This window comes from Cydia splendana, chromosome 26 (assembly GCF_910591565.1).
Source record: "Cydia splendana chromosome 26, ilCydSple1.2, whole genome shotgun sequence".
NCBI lineage: Eukaryota > Metazoa > Arthropoda > Insecta > Lepidoptera > Tortricidae > Cydia > Cydia splendana.
This window is the reverse complement of record NC_085985.1, coordinates 8,183,355-8,205,649: the sequence shown is the minus strand read 5'-3', so window position 1 is coordinate 8,205,649 and position 22,295 is coordinate 8,183,355. Positions and strand designations below refer to the sequence as shown.

General features: G+C 38.0%; 1 protein-coding gene across 9 annotated transcripts in view; it reads left to right on the top strand.

Annotated features, from left to right (window-relative positions):
• LOC134803263 (zinc finger protein 260-like) overlaps positions 1-22,295 on the top strand; it is a 98,620-nt gene that overhangs the window by 2,567 nt on the left and 73,758 nt on the right. For 7 of the 9 annotated variants that reach the window (XM_063776004.1, XM_063776007.1, XM_063776003.1 and 4 more), the window contains exons 2-6: positions 46-196; positions 670-705; positions 1,488-1,559; positions 3,984-4,153; positions 6,954-7,005. In XM_063776004.1, the coding sequence (XP_063632074.1) occupies positions 46-196; positions 670-705; positions 1,488-1,559; positions 3,984-4,153; positions 6,954-7,005 (481 nt within the window). Of the gene's footprint in view, positions 1-45; positions 197-669; positions 706-1,487; positions 1,560-3,983; positions 4,154-6,953; positions 7,006-15,221; positions 15,899-16,216; positions 17,068-22,295 lie in introns of those variants that run through there. The other 2 variants (XM_063776010.1, XM_063776009.1) reach the window with 2 other exon arrangements.

Sequence of the window (22,295 nt, the reverse complement as noted above, 5' to 3'; positions counted from 1 at the left end):
CAGCTCTTTTATTGTTTTGCATTAATGCAAGATTGTCCATTGCAGATTGTCCCCATGACGGGGCCCCTTTGCGACGCCACATACACAATATGCGAGTCATGTGTGGTGCGGCTCCGAGACGCCTCCAACTTCAAGCGCCAGGTGCAGGACTGCGAGGAGCGCTTCAAGGAAATGTACAGCAAGAACATGATTAAAGGTAAGTGCTTTATATAAACAGGGTACATGTTGAACCTTTTCACCACCATTGACTTTATAAAGACAGTACATTTCATGTTGTTTACATGCACTTGGTGTTGATGGTATTTTATTTACTTCATTGACATGGCAAAAAAAAAAAAAAAAAAAAAATGTTGATACAGGAAAAATGGAGCCAAATCCTAACACCTATCCATGGGGCTGCTAATGGAGATAGTGTTGGTTAGGACTCGAGTCTTTTGAGTCCTCTGCTTCAAGACTCGACTCAGTTGACTGTTATAATTAAGTCTAAACTCTTTTGTAGAGACTCAAGTCCTTTTCAGAGAACTCTTGATTATTTTTTACAAACAATTTTTAAATGCAATGTAAAATTTGTGGATTACATACACGAATCATACAATAACGTTTAATTTCTTTTCTGTTATTTATGACCATCAAGAATTTTTATTTAAATTTATCGTTTCTTTGTTACAGGGTTTGAAGTGAAAGACGAGCCGTTTGAGTCTGACGGTAAATAAATCCTAATTAATATTTATTTTAGCAATCACTGAAATCAAACAACTTATTAACCCTTCAAGTGGCGCGCGTCATTTTTGAGTTGGAAGTTTGATTTTATTTTAATAAATTAAATTTCAAATTTAAAGGAGCCAGTTGCTGTCACTTGAAGGGTTATATAAGATCAATAGATGAGTGTAGCTGGTCTTCATATGGGGCATTTTCTATGAAAAGGGACCTTATTGCCGATGGCGCATACGCCGCACTGCGTCGCGCGGCATTGTATTTGTATCGGAGCATCGTTAATAATGGCGTAAGCGCCATCGACAATAAGGTCCCTTTTCATAGATAACGTCACATATAAGCTTGTTTACACTATGATTAGTGTTTATTGTAAGTTCACACCCCGCAGCCACACTTACCTTATCGAACGACCGGTCTGGCCTAGTGGGTAGTGACCCTGCCTGTGAAGCCGACGTTCTTGGGTTCGAATCCCGGTAAGGGCCCTAACCCTTATACTATACCTAAGAACTTATGTAAAAAGTAATGAAATAAACGCATTTGTATTTGTATTTGTAAGGGCATTTATTTGTGTGATGAACACAAATATTTGTTCCTGGGTGTTTTCTATGTATATAAGTATGTATTTGTCTATATAAGTATGTATATCGTCGCCTAGCACCCATAGTACAAGCTTTGCTTAGTTTGGATTTTAGGTTGATCTGTGTAAGATGTCCCCAGATGGGTTATTGATTTATTTATATTTTTTAATCATGTCTTAATTTGTTTGTTTTTAGCTGACATGAAGCAAGAATTCCAAAGCATTGAAGAGGACGAAGATGATGATGATGCCTTCATGAAGTTTGATGGTATGTATCTAATGTATCTTATCATTCCGTCCGGACTGGCATTTGCTTTTGCCAGCAAGTTTTAAGAGTGTTCCGTTTATTTTTTGCCATTTTTATATATTGTGACCTTTTTTGCCACTTTTGTGTTATTTCTGCTCAGAATCACGAGCTCTTTCGATCCTAATGGGATAAAAAATGCCCCCGAGTTTTTTTCTATTGTGTTACCATTTACCACAGAACACCCGACTAGAAACCTAATATTGGCCATTTTGTTCGCGACGCAAATCACCAAACTGTGAGGCGCGGGAGGGGTGCTCCCGGCGTTGCGATTGGTCGTGGCGTGCTGACACGTGTAAGCGTAGGGATGGGACATGTTCATTACTTGCAGTGGTACTGGTACCAATGGTACCGTAATCTGTTGCGGTAAAATAATTGTTATCAATAAAGTCCACAGATTAATTACTTCAGAATATTCATACAATATAATCATTCATTAGGTACTTTAAAAATGTATCTAAAAATGTTACTTTGCATATTATTAATGAGCTAAGATTGTAAACATAAGAAAAACTGTAACGATTTCGATGAAATTTGCTATATGGGGGTTTACGGAGGCGAGGCGTTTTAACTCTAGGAAAACGCACATTTTAGATTTTTTATGTTTGCTGTGCAAAGCTCGGTCTCTCAGATATTCAGTTTTTATTAACGCTGTTTTCTACAGTAGTACCGTTGAGGCACCACGTCACTGACACAAAGGCAAAAGCCGCTATACACCAATGCATGCATGCTAATGAAAAATACTGTATTATTTTCCTAGTCTAATTCATACTAAACAACCATGCATAATCTATTTAAAGCATCTAAGTACCTACGTTTACGAATAAACCGACGCGACAATTTTGTATATGATCCCAGCACATCTGTAAAATTAGTTTGGTTACGGCAATAACATAAACAAATATAAAATAATATAAATGTGTAATAAATTTCACATTTCGTCGGAGTCCATTTCAGTTCATCATCAGGTCCATCTCGTGACCCAAGACCTTACTGCTCACCTAGAGGATTCTAAGAAACCCACACAACATGTGTCTATCACAAACCAACACCGATTTCCCTCGCACTTCTTCAAAGTTCATCATCAGGTCCAGCTCGTGGCCCCCCACCTTACTGCTCACCTAGAGGATTCTAATAAACCCACACAACATGTGTCTATCACAAACCAACACCGAGTTCCCTCGCACTTCTTCAAAGTTCATCATCAGGTCCATCTCGTGCCCCCCCACCGTACTGCTCACCTAGAGGATTCTAACAAACCCACACATCATGTGTCTATCACAAACCATCACCGAGTTCCCTTGCACTTCTTCAAAGTTCATCATCAGGTCCATCTCGTGACCTAACTGCTCACCTGGCTTCTTAAAAAAAAAATACATCATTCATTTATTATTAATAAATCAATCATGAATTTCAAAAATACACTTTGGTGGCAAACGCAGCCTATGGAAACTATACTACTAACAGTACTAACTAATGGCGCTTGCAACTAGGAGAATGTCACATGGGCGTTGCTCTGAAAACCTGCTAAAATATGATCATTTTCTGATGCTACCTCAATAATGGTACTACTAACTAAAAACTAAACTACATACTATATATACTTACTAAGATAAACTACCAACTACCTAATTAAAACTATAGATTTTACAGATCAATTTTATTTATTCTCAATTAAAAATGAAAGAGAATCACAATTATCTTTTACATTTCTTAAAATGGTACAATATGGTTCGAGCGAAAGCACGAATTTACCGCAATTGACAAAACCATCACCGTCACATCACTAGTTGTTGACGTGATAGGGATAGCACATTGCATTTTCAAGTTGCCGGAAAAGGACGGGCTACTTCACTGCCGCTCAGTACAACCATATTGACCAGTATAAAATGAACCCCGCGGACAAGAAATAATTTTCATCAAAATAGTGATTTTGACTTACCTGTGGAATGTTATTCCATCTGTTTTATAACTGGAAGTTTTAGATGACTTGCCACACCATTTCACACTGCAAAATCCCATGATTTGAATAAATTGCGATTTATTTTCGTAAACACGCGCACACTGTTAACAGGTCGTGAATTTGGACGCAACTGATCGGAGCGGCGCGCGTGAAATATTTTATAAGCGCTATTGCTCGCACGAGTGGAGGCCGCGAGTCGTCCTATAAGCTATGTCTATAGGGGTTGGTCTGTGCCATTTACCCATATACTTTTTATGGCGGTAACAAAAAGGAAAGTTTGAAAAATGTATGGAAATTTTAGGACACTTTTTCTCCTATAAGGATGAAAAGGGCTCGCGATCCTGACTAGAAATAATACAAAAATGGCAAAAAAAAAAGAAACGCTTATAAAATAAAATATATTTATTATATTGGTTTATGTTCAGATGACGACGCTTCCTCGTACGAAGAGCACGAAGAGCACGAAGAGATGATCACCGTTGAGGTCGAGGCCGAGCCGCGAGCCAAGGGCAAGGGTAAGGGCAAGGCCAAGCCCAAGCCCAAGTCGAAGAAGGCCCCCGCCAAGAAAACCAAGACCAAGGAGAAATCTATCAAGGTAAATAATAATAATAAATAAATAATTTGGATGTTGATTCGACGATCATTGTCCCGATAGTCGTTTCAGTGAATGGTCTAATAGCGAAGAGTCTCGACCAACATCTTGAGAGATACATCGCTAGGTGGTTGGATCAAGGGTCAGATGCAGAAGGCGGTGATCTTGGACACGGCGCGGATAGTCCGCCGGTTCCTCTCTCTGCAGCCCTGACCACCGGTAGCTTGGGCCTTGCCCCGCTGCTGGTGGCACCCTAGGTTAGGTTTTTTATAATGTGTTTATATGTATTTTTTATTGTTTTGTAAGTGTTTTTATATTTTACTTTTATATTCATATTATAAATAACCTAATCTAAGAAATTAAATGAATAAATAAATATTATACGACATAATTACACAAATTGACTAAGTCCCACAGTAAGCTCAATAAGGCTTACGTTATGGGTACTTAGACAACGATATATATGCATATTTATAAATACTTAAATACATAGAAAACACCCATGAGTCTAGTGTACGGACAAGTGGTGGCATTTTGAACAGAGCGGGAAATGGAGTCGTTATTATCTACTAACTTTTTATGATTGAATGAATAAATTCAAATTTTATATGACATTTACTTTACTTATAAAATCTATTTTTCTTGCTCTCTAACATTCGATCAATATACTTTTTAACCATATACAACAACCTTAATTAATTACTGGCCAAAAACTTTATAAGCTGTAGATACGACAAAATAATTTGATGTTGTCGATTTAGACAACTGTTTGCTATATTTGTTGTTGTAATACGCTAGGCTAATAATTGAAAACAGCACGACAGCAGAAATGTAAATGAAACAATATGAATGACCCACCAGAATCGTCAATTTTGAAGTGGATTGAACCATACGATAATCTTGTATATCACGATAACAATAGCGTGTACTGTATATCATGTGAAATAATTGTGTTAGCACAATGGGGTTGGCCGGTGGAAGTTTTTAGCAGATGGCGTCATCATAGCTTGCCCCGTCAATCCCTAGAATTGTGTCAAATTTTTGTTTTTTTAATACCCTGGATGCCCAGCTCTTTAAGCCAAATCTCATAGAAAAAGGGGCAAGCTATGATGGCGCCATCTAGGCAAACCTTTGACAGTTGCCAACCCCATTAGGTAAACATCGCAGCAGATACTTGAATAAATAAATAAATAAACTTTGGCACTACTTGAATAAGAATTAAAAAGTGTAATAAATATGTTTTCGAAAAATTATTTAATCATTATTCATCAATCATAAAATGCACCTAGGCGACTCCATTTCCCGCTCTGTTCAAAATGCCACCACTTGTCCGTACACTACATGACTCAGGAACAAATATCTGTGTTCATCACACAAATAAATGCCCTTACCGGGAGTCGAACCCAGGACCATCGGCTTCTCAGGCAGGGTCACCCACTAGGTCAGACCGGTCGTAAGGCGTTTTGCCGTGGAAACCACTGGCTGTTGGTGAGCCGAGGCCAAGTCGTTTATAGAAAGTGGCCAGACCTGGTGCTAGCGCACGCTCTTACCGCTGGTGGCCTAGCGGTAGGAGCGTGCGACATTCAATCCGGAGGTCGCGGGTTCAAGCCCCGGTTCGTACCAATGAGTTTTTCGGAACTTATGTACGAAATATCATTTGATATTTACCAGTTGCTTTTCGGTGAAGGAAAACATCTTGAGGAAACCGGACTAATCCCAATAAGGCCTGGTTTACCCTCTGGGTTGGAAGGTCAGATGGCAGTCGCTTTCGTAAAAACTAGTGCCTACGTCAATTCTGGGGATTAGTTGTCAAGGTGACCCCAGACTCCCATGAGCCGTGGCAAAATGCCGGGATAACGCGAGGAAGAAGGAAGGCCAGACGTTTGCGGGAGAGTGGTCATGACCCTCGCTCCGGGTCGTTTCTTTTATAAAGGTTGTCCATCGCTGTTCAACGTGGCAACGCGGCGGGAGTGATGGGCTCCTTTGCATCTGGAGGGGCGCGGGGCGTATTTTGTGAGTTCTTGTGGTAGTTATTTAGTTTAGGGTTTAGTTTGATTTAGGTTAAGATTTTTGTAATAGTTAATAAGTGCCGGTTATATCAAAAATACAGACCGGTAGAAGGTTTAAATAGGGAGTATTACTGCAATGTTCTGCCGCCAGAGTGCAGCACTAATTTGTTTAGTAAACCATAGAGTAACTTATACATATTATAGTTCGTTTTTTTTAGCATTAGAAAGAACTTGTAAGAAGGTAAGCGATCTTGACATGTCTTTTAATTGAAAAACGCTTTATAAAAATCAATAACTATTACTTATGAAAGCAGAAGAATATAAAAGATCGTATTAGATTCATAATTGTTACATATTTGCCGTAACTTATTTTTAAAATGTGTTTTTCAATTAAAAGACACATCAAGATTGTTTACCTTATTTCTAATGCTAAAAAAAACGAACTATAGGCTTTAAACAGCTTTTTGACAAGTTTTCACTGTGACATTGATGCACGGAGGCGGTTTGTTTACAGGTGGCCTACCGCGAAACGCGAAAATCGAAATTTCTTTATCTGCGTCTCTATCGCTCGAATAAGGAAGAGTGATAGAGAGGCAGAAACCAAACTTTCGATTGTCGTGTTTCACGGTAGGCCATGTGATTGACCCAGTAACGCATGATGTGTGATTGATGATGGCAATGAGGTTTGTTTACTGTATGTGCTAGTCATGCCACCTACGCAGAGCTTTGCCTAATATTCCCTATTGTTTAAATTCCTTTGATAGCCAGCCGTTATAATCTTGTGTCATTTGCAGGAGGAGACGGAGGATCTGACCGAGGCAGCGGTGAGCGGGGAGAAGAAGAAAGGTAGGTGCCACTTTTGCTTACAGCGCGGCAATGTCAGTATGGGGTTCGCAATCAAATATCTGCCAAAAACACGAGAATTTCACATTTACACTTTAAAAAATATCTGGAAGACCGAGCAAAACATATAAAAACTCAAAAATGCCCATACCTAGCTAGATCGACTTTTCGCTCCCGAAAACTCCCTTAAAGCAAATTTCATCGAAATCGTTAGAGCCGTTTCCGAGATCGCCGAAATATATATATAAATAAATAAACAAGGATTGCTCGTTTAAATGCATTAGATAAATCACCATTTTTTTTTTTCAAAAAACCGTTAACTTTTTGGTTATTTCTTCTCAGAATCACGAGGATTATGGATTAAAAAAAAACGGACAAGTGCGAGTCGGACTCGCTCACTGAGGCTATACTTTTTATTATATTTTGTTATAGTGGCAACAGAAATACATCTGTGACAATTACAACTGTCTAGCTATCACGGTCCATGAGATACAGCCTGGTGACAGACAGACGGACAGTGGAGTCTTAGTACCTAATAGGGTCCCGTTTTAACCCTTTGGGTACGGAACCCTAAAAAGAAATGATCCTTAAAACCCCCTTAATTTTTTTAGAAACAGTTGATAATGTTGCAATTATAATGTGCAGACCTCGTTATCAGTGGTGAAATTTTATTGAAATGCAAAGGGTTGGCACTCACTCCCCCACCGTGCGGGTAAAATTCCGCAAGATATTGGGTAAAAGTACGCATGTAGGGTAATTGTTCGCATCAAGGAAATTTCAATGGAGTTGTCAATAAAATAAATCCACGTACTAATTTAACAATATTAAATAACTATTAATACTTTACTTAAAATATTGAATAGTGCTTTATTATTGCATCAAAACTTGAATTAAATGAACTATAGAGGTTATAATTATACATCAATAATGCGACGTGTCGATCTGCTTTCGCTTTGCGTCCGCATCTCACGTGGTTCCAAAATATTGATCAGACAATTTCATAAATATTCGTTAAACTCTATTTTATTGAATTCCATTAAAAAAATATTGGTGCGAACAATTACCCCACATGCGTACTTTTACCCAATAGCTGGCGGAATTTTACCCGTACGGCGGGGGAGTGAGTGCCAACCCTTGCATTTCAATAAAATTTCACCACTGATAACGGGGTTTGATAACGTGTATTAGGGCCGGTAAATAGGGCCGTCGTTATGCTAGTATGGAGGTTTTATTAACTGAAAATAATGGGTAGTTTTTGTAAAAAAGAAAATCAATATCAATCTGTGCAATTAAGAGCTAGAATCTATTATGTTCGATTTGTGAAAAAGGTTTTTTCGACGGCCAATGATAAATGTGAGGGGGGAATTCAAAGGGCTACAGGGGGGTAACGGTACCACTTTTCAGCCTGGGAACACCACTACAAGGATCAGAAGTCAAACTGCGGTCTAATAGTTACATACAACACTGTTTTAGACCCTGGGGGCCTAGCAAGATGACAATCGTTGGCAGAGAAATGAAATGAGACGCTATCCGTCTCTATATCACACATGTTTAAGAGTGATAGACAGAAAGCGTTTCGTTCGTAGCGCAAACGATTGGCATCTTAGTTAGGTCTATTAGTTTTCTATACTGTCCTGGGGGCTTAGCCGGCATATTCGGGTGTCTGGCAGCGGGTCATCGGTGGGGGCCAGAATTGTATGCTTTTTCCGTGGCTGGCGATAGTAGTCACCCTGCCTATTATAGGTATTATATTTTCATAAAAATATTCCAGTTTAATAATATTATTAATAAGGAAAACCATAAACAAGGAAATTGTGTGATTCCATACTGACAATACCGCGCGAAGTACAGATTTGAAATGTGGTCACTGACGCCATATTGTGCCACCACAGTCATACTATTATTTACTACAGAAACTAGATAAAAGAAAATAAAAATAATTCTCTTGCGGGATTCGTATAGGAGGTGCAAGCCGTACGCACTGCTCGCCCTTAAGTTGGTCAAAGACGCTTTAACCTTTCAATGATAGCATATACCAAAGAGAATAGAGTGTATAGAGGCGGATTGTCAAAGTAAATTATGTAGACACTGTAAATTTACTGCCATCTTTCGACAGAAGATTAAAACTGTTAGAACGTCATTTGACTTTGATCCTTATTCTTTCACTGATATGAGTGATATGTGTTAACTTATTAAATATTAATATTAACGCCATCTACTCGACTATAGGCCTAAGGTATGGTGCAATCTTTTCGAGCGATGGCGCCATAACCTTCAGCCTACTCTCGAGTAGATGGCGTTAATATTTAACAAGTTAACACATATCAGTGAAAGAATAATGATCAAAGTCAAATGGCGTTCTAAAAGTTTTTATCTTCTGTTGAAAGATGGCAGTAAATGTACTGTAGCTACATAATTTACCATGACAGTAACTGTCTATTTCAAATTCTCTCTCAACTCAACAATTTGGGATGGGTACCGCTGAGCACGGATGGCCTAGTAAGTTAGCCGCGTAAGCTGGAAACGCCGGTTCGAATCCGGCCTCCGGCACCTAGAGACTGCAAAAACTGTCAGGTGAGGTAGACCAAGACATGTCAACAGATTTAATTTACCTATTATAATCAGTTTTCTTTTTATTCTATTTTTCGATGAGGTAAATTGTAGCTGTCACGGGGTACCACAAATTCGGTCGGAGACAGGAACCAACACAGGATTTGGCCGACCACTTTTTTTTTTACTGTCCTTAATGGCAGCTATCCTACCATATACAAGTTTCATTCCATCCAGTTTTTTTTTGATGAATTTTTGTACCACTTTTATACCTTTTGCACAAAATTTGCCATGTTAAGCTGCGGCCGACCAAGAGCAGTTAAATAAATAATAATAATAAATATTATAGGACAATTACACACAGATCGATCTAGTCCCACGGTAAGCTCAATGAGGCTTGTGTTGTGGGTACTAGACGACGATATATATAATATATAAATACTTATATACATAGAAAAAATCCATAACTCTGGAACAAATATTTGTGATAAACACACAAATAAATGCCCTTATCAGGATTCGAATCCGGGACCTACTGCTTCGTAGGCAGGGTTACTACCGACTAGGCTAGGAGGCCGTCAAAAAGCAGCAAAAGCAGTAAAGTAGCAGTTGAAGCTACTAAAAGTCAGCTACCCCCACAGAGTAGGTATTTTCTATTTTTTTATCAGTTGGGTTTCATACAGCCGACTACCGGACTAGAAATAATCAAGATTATTTGTAAAACAACATCAAAGAGTTTAGGATAAATTGAATTTTTACCAAAAGTCAATTTTTTCAGGAGATATCCGGGAAGTGGTGGCACTATGCTATATTGTATAGATAAACTTTTAATAAGCATATCAATTAAAATTAAACGATATCCTGCACTTCAAATCTGTACTACATTTTTTTCTATGCTTGTTTGGTGTTATTGTGATATTTCTGATACCACGAGTAGGCACAACGATCTTCGATTTTGGAAACGTGTAGCGTAATTCAGGCATGGTAACAATTACCATTAAACATGTATACGATTTTTCATCTTATGTTATTCTAATTAAGGCCAATGTGGGTAAATCCAGCGTATAAAATGTATTAATGGGAAGACCGTCGTAGGACAAGAACCCCCGTATTCCCGCTTTCCTCCTGCTCTACCGACCTTCTGTAAGGAGTGTGCGTAGAAAAGCAGAGTTAGAAGCGACCAAAGAGCTTCTATAGACCGACCGCTTAAATGAGTGCTCGCCTGCGCGGTACGGGGGCGACGGGGTAGGACGACTAAGGACGGCGGGGAAGGTGCGGGCGCCGTACGCCTATAAACGGTCTTCTCCACATGTACCTTATATTAGATGATAAATTGTAAACACGTTTATAAGTAACTGTAATAAGCCAGCCATATTTTCGAAACGTTATACCTTCTCGTGTTGTGTTCTGGCAGCCACATGTATTATATTCGCATTATTTACGGACATATTTGATCTCACGACAAATTTTTGATGAGTTTATCATCAAAATTGCTTTTCTACGAAAACATTTACAAAAGTTTTAGGTGATTTTATTTTGAAATTGACAGGTTTCGTTTCGATTCATTATGTAGGCAATTAATCCACTCGGAAATTTTGCTAATTACGTTGTACTTTAGAAAAACAATTTTTCTTTTGATATAGGATTTATAATCCTTTTTACTTTGACTTGAACCTCTATAAAAACGCCTGCGACTTTTACTGTTGGCGACGAAAAGTTATATTTACTTGGGATACAAAACTTTAACTCGTTCTTATATTTATACTTCGCAAACGAAAGGTTTTTTTTAGTTTGATTTAATCTTATATTGAACAGTGAAGAGCTTTACCCCCAAAAAAGGACTAAAGAAACTTCGTTAACGCAAAAATATGCACTGAACTAGGTTATCTGCACTTGTTTTCAAGAACGCGCATGTAATGACAAGGAACCAATCTGTACAAGATACCGACGTCAATGACCTTACGCCGTCATGCTCCCAATGTAAGAGTGAGACAAGGCTATGTTAAAGCGAGAGTCACCGACACGCCCCTTAACACATATGTTGTGCAGTAACCTGTCTATGACTAAGCAAAAGCGCAGAGGAACGAAGACGAGATAAAAGTAATGTTTTTCTGTCTTCAGGCGTCAAGGCGCCGCGCGCGCCAAAGTTCCGCCTACGCGATGACGACTTTAGGAAGGAGGGCGACGCTTACCTCTGCACGCGGTGCGACAAAAAATACTACAAAATATTCTCACTACGCTTCCACGTCAAAACGAAACACTACAAGATCCCGCGCTACGTCTGCCAGTACTGTTCTAAAGAATTCATGACTCTCGCCCCTCTCACGGTTCACAAACTCGACACACACAACATAGATGATCGCTTCAAATGCAACGCTTGCAAAGGCACGTTCAACACTAAAATACAACTCAGGAAACATATCAACAATTTCCACATGTTAGGCGAAAAGTACAAGTGTGAGTTTTGCGAATACGAATCGTTTAGCTTCGAAGGTATGTACAAGCATAAATTCAAGCACAGAACCGTTAAGGATTACCATTGCAAGTTTTGTAGGAAATCTTTCTTAAGGAAAACTACTTTGGATCTTCATGAAAGGATACACACGGGGGATAGGAGGAAAGTGTGCTCTGTGTGCGGTCAGGCGTTCGTGCAGAAGGCTAGTCTGAACTATCATATGGCCAAATATCATCCCGAAGTGAACTTTTAGTGTATGAACCAGTGACTGATTTGTTAAGGGACTATGGACTTTTAAGGTAAAGGAATTTTGTTTTATTTAGTTTTAATCTATTATATTGGACTTTAATGCAATATTTTTGCAGCTCCTTTTAGAGGACATACGATGAGATTTATAATTTTATCCAATGCGATTTATATTCCACAAAGTTTAGGTCGATTCTCAATTCTATATCAATGCCATTTTAACCAATTTTCACTTTTGCATAAGTTACAAACTTTTTGCACTTTACCGCTTAAAAGCAAATTTTAAGATTTGTCAATTCAAAACGTGTAAGAAAGTAACGTTGATACACAATTTGTTTAAATTACAGGTATCAAATTAATAGATTTCTGAAGTATCAGAGAACAATAACATTAATAACACGCCACTTTTATAACACCTTCTTACTCCTAATAATTTAGTAGCTAGTCCTACGACTGTGGTAATAAAAGCTATGTCTGGATCGGATACGCAATCTTCTGACTGGTAGTCGGCGACAATCGGCATAAAAATCGACTCTAATAGCTATACAATGAAGTTGACCAGCCAAACCGAACTCTTAAACCGTTCAGAGAGCTTCTATGTCATTATTATAATTGAATACATAGTTTAGGTCGGCTGAATTGGATGTAACGTCAATAGTCCACATTGTAACTATACGCGCAGGCTAGTTTACGCGCCGTAAGTGCCGCACTTTAATCATTGTTACTGAGTTGAATCTTAGAATTTCCAGATTAATTCAATAGGGATAATGAGATATATGTTGAGGTTTCTGCCTACCCATCGCCTGGCTCTCTGGAATGATCTTAAGGCATAACTCATATATAACATTTTTTGACAAGATGTGATAACTGAAGAACACGTTTAATTTGGTTTCTTATCAGTGCAATGGTAAACTGTGCAATATTATTAGTTTATGTGACTGCTACATAATGAAAGGCATTAAAATACGAACATGGCTTTATGAAACGAGCAGAAAGCGAGTTTCATAAAAACATCACATTTGTGTTTTGATTCCTATACATGTACAGTTAAATACACTACTGTATCTGCCTACACACATATTATAAGCTCTCTGTAATGCGTTGAAAAACCGCATGTTACGATCGCCATAGCGCCATTTGATCACACCATGTGCAATTGACATTTCGCTGGCCCATTATTACAGAGTACTATTTATCACTTTTAGTGAACTGACATTTGAACATTGTCATAGTGACATTGAGTCGAATTTCAACTATCTTGAAAATGTAACATAGAACACTGTAATATTGGGCCAGCGATTTCACATCGATTGATACTAGATATATAGTCAAATGAAAATTCCTTTGTGCGTCAGAGATATTCGAAATTTGAGTGTCATTATGGCATAGATATTGTCATTTCTATTACGCAATAATCATAGAGGATTTATGATATGTGTGTAGATAAACATTATTATTATACTAGAATAAATCTGCTACTATAAAAAAAAATCAATTTATTTTATATTTGACTTGTAGTGATCTGTATTATGTTATAAAATATAGGGATTTATTATTATACATTGAAGCGTGTAAACAAATGAACGCTTTGTCACCACATAACCTTTTTTCTTGAAATATCTTGTGTTAATTTCTTCGTCGTCAAGGAGCAAGACTTCTTTACTTATTAATGTTGATGATATGATGATACATGTATCAACAGCAATAAAGATGACTGTATTTGTAAAGGACATAATCCATCAATTTCATGAACTCGGCCATTTTTACTTAGGTCATACTGAAAATTCCACAAATGGCCACTTAGAAAAATTATATTAGAAGTGGTCTCACATATCAGAATCCAGAAACTTTCAGTATGGCCGTATGGTATTGAAAATCTTGCATTACCAGTTTTTATATTATAATTCTATTTAATGGTACCTTAGATTATTTTGCATAAAACATCACTAAGTACATTATTTTTAAGTTTGAAAGCATATTGAAAATACGTAATAAATTGTACATTGTACATAGGTATATAAGACTGTTAATTTTATTATGTAGATATATGGTTATTATACATACATAGTATGACATGTTTCTTTTATTTAAAGCCTGATAATTTTTCTTTTACCACTTTTTTACCTGTAACCAATGCGACCTTAAGAAATATTATTCAAAATAATCTCAGAATATGAAAGTAACAATCAAATGAAATAACCTCGTCCGTATTGACAAAGAAAATTGATTGTAATAGAGTCTAAGAAAAAAACGTGGCCCTTAGTTTGACATTCAAAATAGATGGCGCTGTACTGCGCCATCTGTTATGCGGTCACTGAATTGTCAAACGTCAACTTTTCGATAATCAGAGTTACCGCAAAATGTATGGAGCTGTACAGCGCCATCTCGTTTACCTGTCAAATTTGAAGCACGATATTGACATAGATTTTACGCATCTTACCCAATTAATGTATCTTTGGTATCGAGAAACGACATGTGGGTACTTCATATCTTTTAAAAGTGAGTGATTTCACTGATTTATTGAAGAATGTTTACTCTAATAGACAATAAACACTCTAATATTCATTCCTTTACATTGTTGTAGTTACTTAGGGAGTGTTGCCTACCAGTCTTGTCGCTAGACGGCTCTATAGCCAATGCATTTTAACTGTTACATAAACTAGCAACCGAAACTACCCCAACCGAAAATACTGAAATAATCAGGCCAACCAATACTATGAAATAATAACCCGCTTTTGACGTGATAACGTCTTATAAATCGATGAACACCGGTAGCACACACGAAAAAGTGGCACGTTGTGGAAATATCTCCATGGTAACGTTACGTAATGTAATGGTAATGTTTTCTTATGACGTTATCGCGCAAAATTATCGTCCGTAAACCGACTTTACAGACAACCATATTTTTTGGCAAGATGTGTTCCTCAGTGATGTCTAAACAGCCTATGACGCCCTGTTTCTTTTCTAGGAAGGCCACCGCGAGCCAAATATTACACACTAACAACGGACAACAAGTACGCATGCAACGAATGCGAGAAATCATTCCTCTCCCAACCGCTCGTCTCTCAACACTACCGGTTCGTCCATCTCAAAAAACGACCTAGAGAACGGAAATGTCCTCACTGTGATGCCAAAGTTCCAGGGTATTTGAGAGCCTACCATTTAGAGGAAGCCCATGGAATACCAGCGCCGACTTGTGGAGTATGTAACAAGAAATTTCGCTTTCCGTGCCATGTTCTGGAACACCAGAAGAAAGTTCACATGGGAGAGAAAACTGTTAACTGCAAAATGTGCTCGAAGAGCTTCTTCAACAATTTAAGCTTAAGACTGCATATGGCGACGCATTCTAGTGTTAAGAAGTATAAATGCGAGCAGTGTAGCAGAGAGTTTCGGTGGGAGAATAACCTGAAAGACCACGTGAAGATTCATACAGGGGATAAAAGATATACTTGTCCGGTGTGTGACAAGGCGTTTGTACAGAAGTCTACGCTGAAACAGCATGCGCTGAGGAATCATAGAGGAGTCGATGTTGACCTTAAGAGATAACGTTATTCTTAAAATAATGGGTCTTGCCAGTTAAGCAACAGAATGAATGCAACTATCCGTCTTTATATGCCGCAAACACTTGCTGTGCGTGAAGACCAATGACATTTTGCAGCGTTATTTATTTAGTCAAAATCGGTTTGCGTGTCGCGATGTTACAAAGAAAATTCCGGCCTAGTGAAAGATTAAAGATTAGAAATTTATGTCCGTCTAAAGCTGTTAGCAATTTAATCGGAGTATGAAGTTGATTTAATTAATAAATATATTACTTTAAATATGACATTTTTATTTAATATTTCGCCATTCGAATGATCGTGTCAATTACAATTCAAAGCGTCAATTAAACTGCTTACAAACTAATAACCCAACGCCTCAAGAGCCTCAGGAACCGATGCCATTTCACCTCTCGTTCTTTTCTAGGGTTCAACAACAATTTTACCCTCACAGTGGAAGACGACGGTTCCGAAACATACACTTGTGATGAATGCGGTAGTGGCTTCAAGAAACGGAGCCACTTCAGCCAACACTACAGGCATGTTCACCTTAAGCTTCGCCCTAAGCTACGCTCCTGCCATCTATGCCACCTCAAGGTTCCCGCTCACATGCGAGCGTTCCATCTAGAAACCGTCCACGGCTGGCCCGCCCCCTCCTGCGGCGCCTGCGGCAAGAAATTCGCCTACCCCTTCCAAGTACTAAAGCATCAGAAAGTCTATCACATGGGTGAAAAATCTTACACCTGCGAAATATGCAGCATGCAATTCGTTTCCAAGTACAGATTGAGTCAGCACGCTATCAAGCATACGGAGCTGCGGAAACACAAGTGCACGTTCTGTGGGAAGGCGTTTAGATGGAAGAACAACTTGAAAACTCACGTCATGATACACTTGGATGATAGGGCTTGGGTGTGTCCGCTGTGTGGGGACGGTTTCGTTCAACAGAGCAGTTTGAAGTATCACATGTCTAAACGACATCCTCATACCTCGTAATTAGAGTAGGTAACCAGGAGAATCTTTAGGGTATGGTGACCTCGGCGACTGCTGAAGCTTGTTCGTACTCGCCCTTGGGCCACTTTCTTGCGTGTTCAGTTTATAAGCTTCAAAAGTTTCTTCTATAAAAATTGGAGAAGTACTAATAATAACGTTGACGTATTGATTAGAGCTCATCCATTAATTACGTCACACGATTATTGGTCGAGAAAATGTGACAAAGGGGAGGGCGGAGTCACAAACTTTGTGACGTCACTTTAACTACATCTGTAACCGAAAATGGTTTTGATTTTTTTATTCGCTGTTAATCTTAGAGGATATAACCAAACGGAGACGCCATGTGTATAATTTTCGGTACAAAATAGTCTGCCGTTTTTTGCGGGGGAGGGCACATCAAATGTATACGTAACGTAAACATAGCCATGTCAGATAAACGTCAGTCCATACATGTGGTTGACATGTGGTTGACCATTAGCCGCCTATTTTCGACAGAGGGGAACGCCTGTTAATGACCACTCCGTTGGTTATATTCTCTAAGCTGTTAATAGTTAAATAACTAGTTTTTGCAAATATAATCATTTTTATGGATGTATTTTTATTCCTAATCGGCTTCGTGTAATAAATTTCTAACATTTTTTTTTGTTAAAGTGATAAAAACCAATTTAAATTGTTGATTTCATTGAAAACAAAATTGCCAAATATGTGATGTCACACCAGGGGGGGAGGGGTTAGCCAAATGTGACCAGGTGTGACAAGGTGGGGGGGAGGGGTCACAAAATGTAATTAATGGGTGACCCTTTACTTTCAAGGTCACACGATGATTCTCATGGCGTTGAACGTAGCTGCTTTGTTACTGCACACCGTTGTATGGGGACCTTGCACTTTGAGACTATGCGCTGAAACTTGGCACAGTTGATTCTTAGCTGGTCTTGAGCAGATACAGACCGGGAGACCTCGAGAGCCACGTCTCATTTAGTGGGGGGGGGGGGGGGGGGGGAAGTTCGACGCCGCCGCGCTTCACTTGGAGCAACATTTCTCTAAAACTATACCTATTAGGGAATGTAATATATCATTTTCGGATAAATTAAGGATGAGGAATCTAGTTTTGGAACAAAAACAATGCACTTTCTAACAAAAAAAAGCATAAAGTAGAAAAGACTAAAAAACGTATTTTTGATTTTTTCATAATTACCAATTTTTTTTTAAAGTATAGCAGGAATCTGAAAACAAAAAATACAGTCGTAAAGCTACACTTATTACGTTTAAGAAAATATATAGTTTAATATACAAAACTGTTGATAAATGGGAGATAAAAAATAATATTAAGCGTGGGTCAGAGTGATCTCAATACAAAATATGATGAATGTGGGAAAGTTACTTATAATTTGTTCTACAATCGTTTATTTTTCTTGTTTTTCGTAAATAACTCGTAAACGGTAGCCCACAGCAAAAAAATATCTTTTACGTAAATAATCTGTTTCAGATTTCTTATAAAATAAGTACTACTGTTTTTCGGTACCATCAATATTAAAAAAAATATTGAAGGGAGAAAATAAATACTTAGGTCCCCTTTTTTAGTCATTCGTAAATAACTCGTAAACGAAGGCCAATAGCAAAACAATTTTTAGTACATGAATAATTTACATAAAATTTCCTACAAAAAAGGTCATTCGAACTTTTTCGCTAGGATCAATATTAAAAACGATATTAAAGAGAGAAAATAAATTCTAAGGTCCCCTTTTTAAATATTGATCCTAGCGAAAAAGTTTGAATAACCTTTTTTGTAGGAAATTTTATGCTAATTATTCTTGTGTTAAAATATTTTTTGCTATTGGACATCCTTTACGAGTTATTTACGAATGACTAAAAAAGAGGACCTTAGTATTTATTTTCTCCCTTCAATATTTTTTTTAATATTGACCTTAGCGAAAAAAAGGAGCACTTATTTTATAAGAAATCTTAAACAGATTATTTACGTAAAAGATATTTTTTTGCTGTGGGCTACCGTTTACGAGTTATTTACGAAATTATTAAAAAATAAACGATTGTAGAACAAATTATAAGTAACTTTCCCACATTCATAATATTATGTATTGAGATCACTCTGGCCCACGCTTAATATTATTTTTTATCTCCCATTTATCAACAGTTTTGTATATTAACCTATATATTTTCTTAAACGTAATAAGTGTAGCTTTACGACTGTATTTTTTGTTTTCAGATTCCTGGTATACTTTAAAAAAAAATTGGTAATTATGAAAAAATCAAAAATACGTTTTTTAGTCTTTTCTACTTTATGCTTTTTTTTTGTTAGAAAGTGCATTGTTTTTGTTCCAAAACTAGATTCCTCATCCTTAATTTATCCGAAAATGATATATTACATTCCCTAATAGGTATAGTTTTAGAGAAATGTTGCTCCAAGTGAAGCGCGGCGGCGTCGAACTTCCCCCCCTCCCCCCCACTAAATGAGACGTGGCTCTCGAGGTCTCCCGGTCTGTATCTGCTCATGACCAGCTAAGAATCAACTGTGCCAAGTTTCAGCGCATAGTCACAAAGTGCAAGGTGTCGTGCACTAACAAACTAGCTAACGTCAGATGCAGTTAAATGTCGCTTCTTGTAAAAAAAAGTATTATTTTGTACATTAGATGTTAGAGTCGGACCAAGCTAACTTTGCATGGTATTTGCAATGGCAAAGTGTGGCGATGTCATCATTAATGTGAACTTTCCATGAAAATATAACGTGTATGATGACACTGTCTCACTTTGTTAAAATCGGTACATAGTTAGATTGGATGGATTCTAGCGATGTATATTTTCTTGTTTTTATTTGTGAGCATAATACAAAGTATTGTTAATTAAATCAGCGGTCGGCAAACTTTTAGCAGCCAAGGGCCACATAGTAGTTACCGGAGTTGACGCGATTTAAGACTTTATCAGACATTGTCGTTTGTCAATATTACATACAAAATAGCCAGGGAGGCTCGCGGGTCGCAAGTGAGAGGTTCGCGGGCCGCCTGTTGCCGACCGCTGAATTAATCGATTAATTTTAATGATTTTAGCTTGCTCTTACACGAATATTGAACTATCATTATAACTTCTTTTATTTTAATGATACTATATTGTCATGGACGTTGATAGTAATATTGTACTAGCATTAACGTCTGTTGTTTTAGTTTAGTTTTATTTCAATAAAAACTTAAGATGAGTATGCAGGAAAGTTTCTTTTAACAACCCATTTCCATAGCTTAAACTTTAACCTCCTACAAATCAAAACTAGCCGCAACCAAATGCAATTTTATTTTTCAAATTAATGATTCAATAGAATACCCATCCTTGAAGATTAGATTTCTCTTTTTTCTACCGCACAACTGTATTGAAATAAGCTTAAAATTGTATTATTTAACTTAATAAATGTGTTATCATCATGATTCAATAGAATTGGAGACCTTTTTATAGGCCACTGGGCAGCTAAAGAATAACTGAGTTACGAAAGCTACGAAGACACCGAGGGATAAAGTGACGGATGCCGTTTTATCACGCTGTCACGTAGACAAGAACGACCATCATGTCCGTACAGGACTCGACAGTTCTAGATATAGTTAAAATATTAATAAACTTTGTGAATAATTTGTCCAATTAAATTGACGCGCTTAATATAGGCCTAGAAAAGGAGCGCCGTGACAGTATCTCGCCCACGAGATGAACCGCCCTCGTTTTCCCACTGTATTAATCGGAGAGAGACGGGTAGTCTATCTCGGGGGCGGGCCACTAACGCCGCTCTTGTGCTAGTCTTACAGAAATATGTATTTCTCGATAGCTTTCACGAATGTGAAGGATTCTTTTAAGTAATTAAGAATTATATCCATATAACCTTAATTAATTTTAAATAAGCACACAGTCATTATCATCATTTCCAGCCTACTATTAACCTACTATTTACCAGGATTTACTATTAAACCAACGTTTATGCTGAATTTCTTTTATCTACGATCTATAACTTGGATATTCTGAGTAACGGAATGGAGAGATCTTTTAAGTAAGCATGCTTTATCCTAGACCGCATTGGCACTTATCACCATGTAAGATTGTGGTCAAATGCTTTATCCATAAAAAAGAAACAAACGTTATTAATATCCACAGATATTACCCAAATTCGCCATATCTAAGCATGATGATATACTAACAAAATTCGCACTCAGTTATAAAATTCTTTTTTAGGCGAAGAAACGGAACACGCGAATACGGAAAGAAAAGCGGTTTGCGAGATAATGCAAAACGACGACGGAGACGAAATATTCAAGTGCCTCGCTTGCGGACGGACGTACAGCGCTAAGCTCCGCTTCACGCAACATTACAAACATATACACATGAAACTTAAGAAGAAAACTTTTCCTTGTATAATCTGTGGCATACAGCTATATCCTCATAGGAGATATGCCCATTTGGAAACCGCGCACGGCCGCCCAGCCCCCACATGTAACATCTGTGGCAAAAAATTCTCCGCACCACACTTGGTTTTTCATCATCAGAGACAAACTCACATGGGTGAAAGGAACTACAAATGTGATGTTTGCAGTAAAACATTCTTCAATGGAGCGCATTTGAAGAAGCATCAAATAACCCACTCGGATGTGAGGAATTACGCATGCGGTGTGTGCGGCAAGAAATTTAGATGGAAAAAGAATTTGGCGACGCACATGGATATGCATAACGACTTGCGGCGATTCGTGTGTCCGCATTGTGGCGATGCTTTCGTTCAGCACAGTAGTCTGGCTTGGCATGTCACTAAACGGCATCCTGCGAATGTCTAATGTCCTTGAGACAATCCTTAACAACTTTTGTTCCTCTTCTTTAGTACGTTTATAGGCGTTAGGACAACATCAAAATTTAGTAACAGTGTACATTTTGAGAGACACTCTCTCACAAAATATAGTGTATAATAAAATTTTTGTTTTCTTTGATATCCTAAATAATACCCAATTTATTAATATGGAAAAAAGGGATTGATATTTGTAAACTATTTCCGACAAATGTTCTTAAAATTTTGAACAAAAACGCCTTTACTAAATTATATAGGATATGTAATTGGAAATAAAACTAGTGGCTGTGCCTTTCCGTCCCATCAACACCATCGTCTGTGCCCCGATGACTCGCAGAATCCTTACGATATCTTTCTCTTCTAGGTCCTAATCGCGAAGAGGCTCTCATTAGTAACGAATACGATCAGTTCTGCAAGGTCCTCATCACTCGGGATGGCGAGAAAAAATACGCCTGCACTCTTTGCGCTAAACAATTCGCCGAGCGAAAGCGCTTGAACGGTCACTACAAGACCGTGCACTTGCGATTGTATCCAACGAAAAAAACGCGCCCCTGCGTCATTTGCAAAGAAGAAGTGATACCCAGAAACAGATGGAGGCATATGGAGGAACGCCACGGGTGGAACGCCCCAACTTGTCCCGACTGCGGGAGGAAATTCTCCTACCCTTTCCAAGTGCCCGTACATCAGAGAGAGG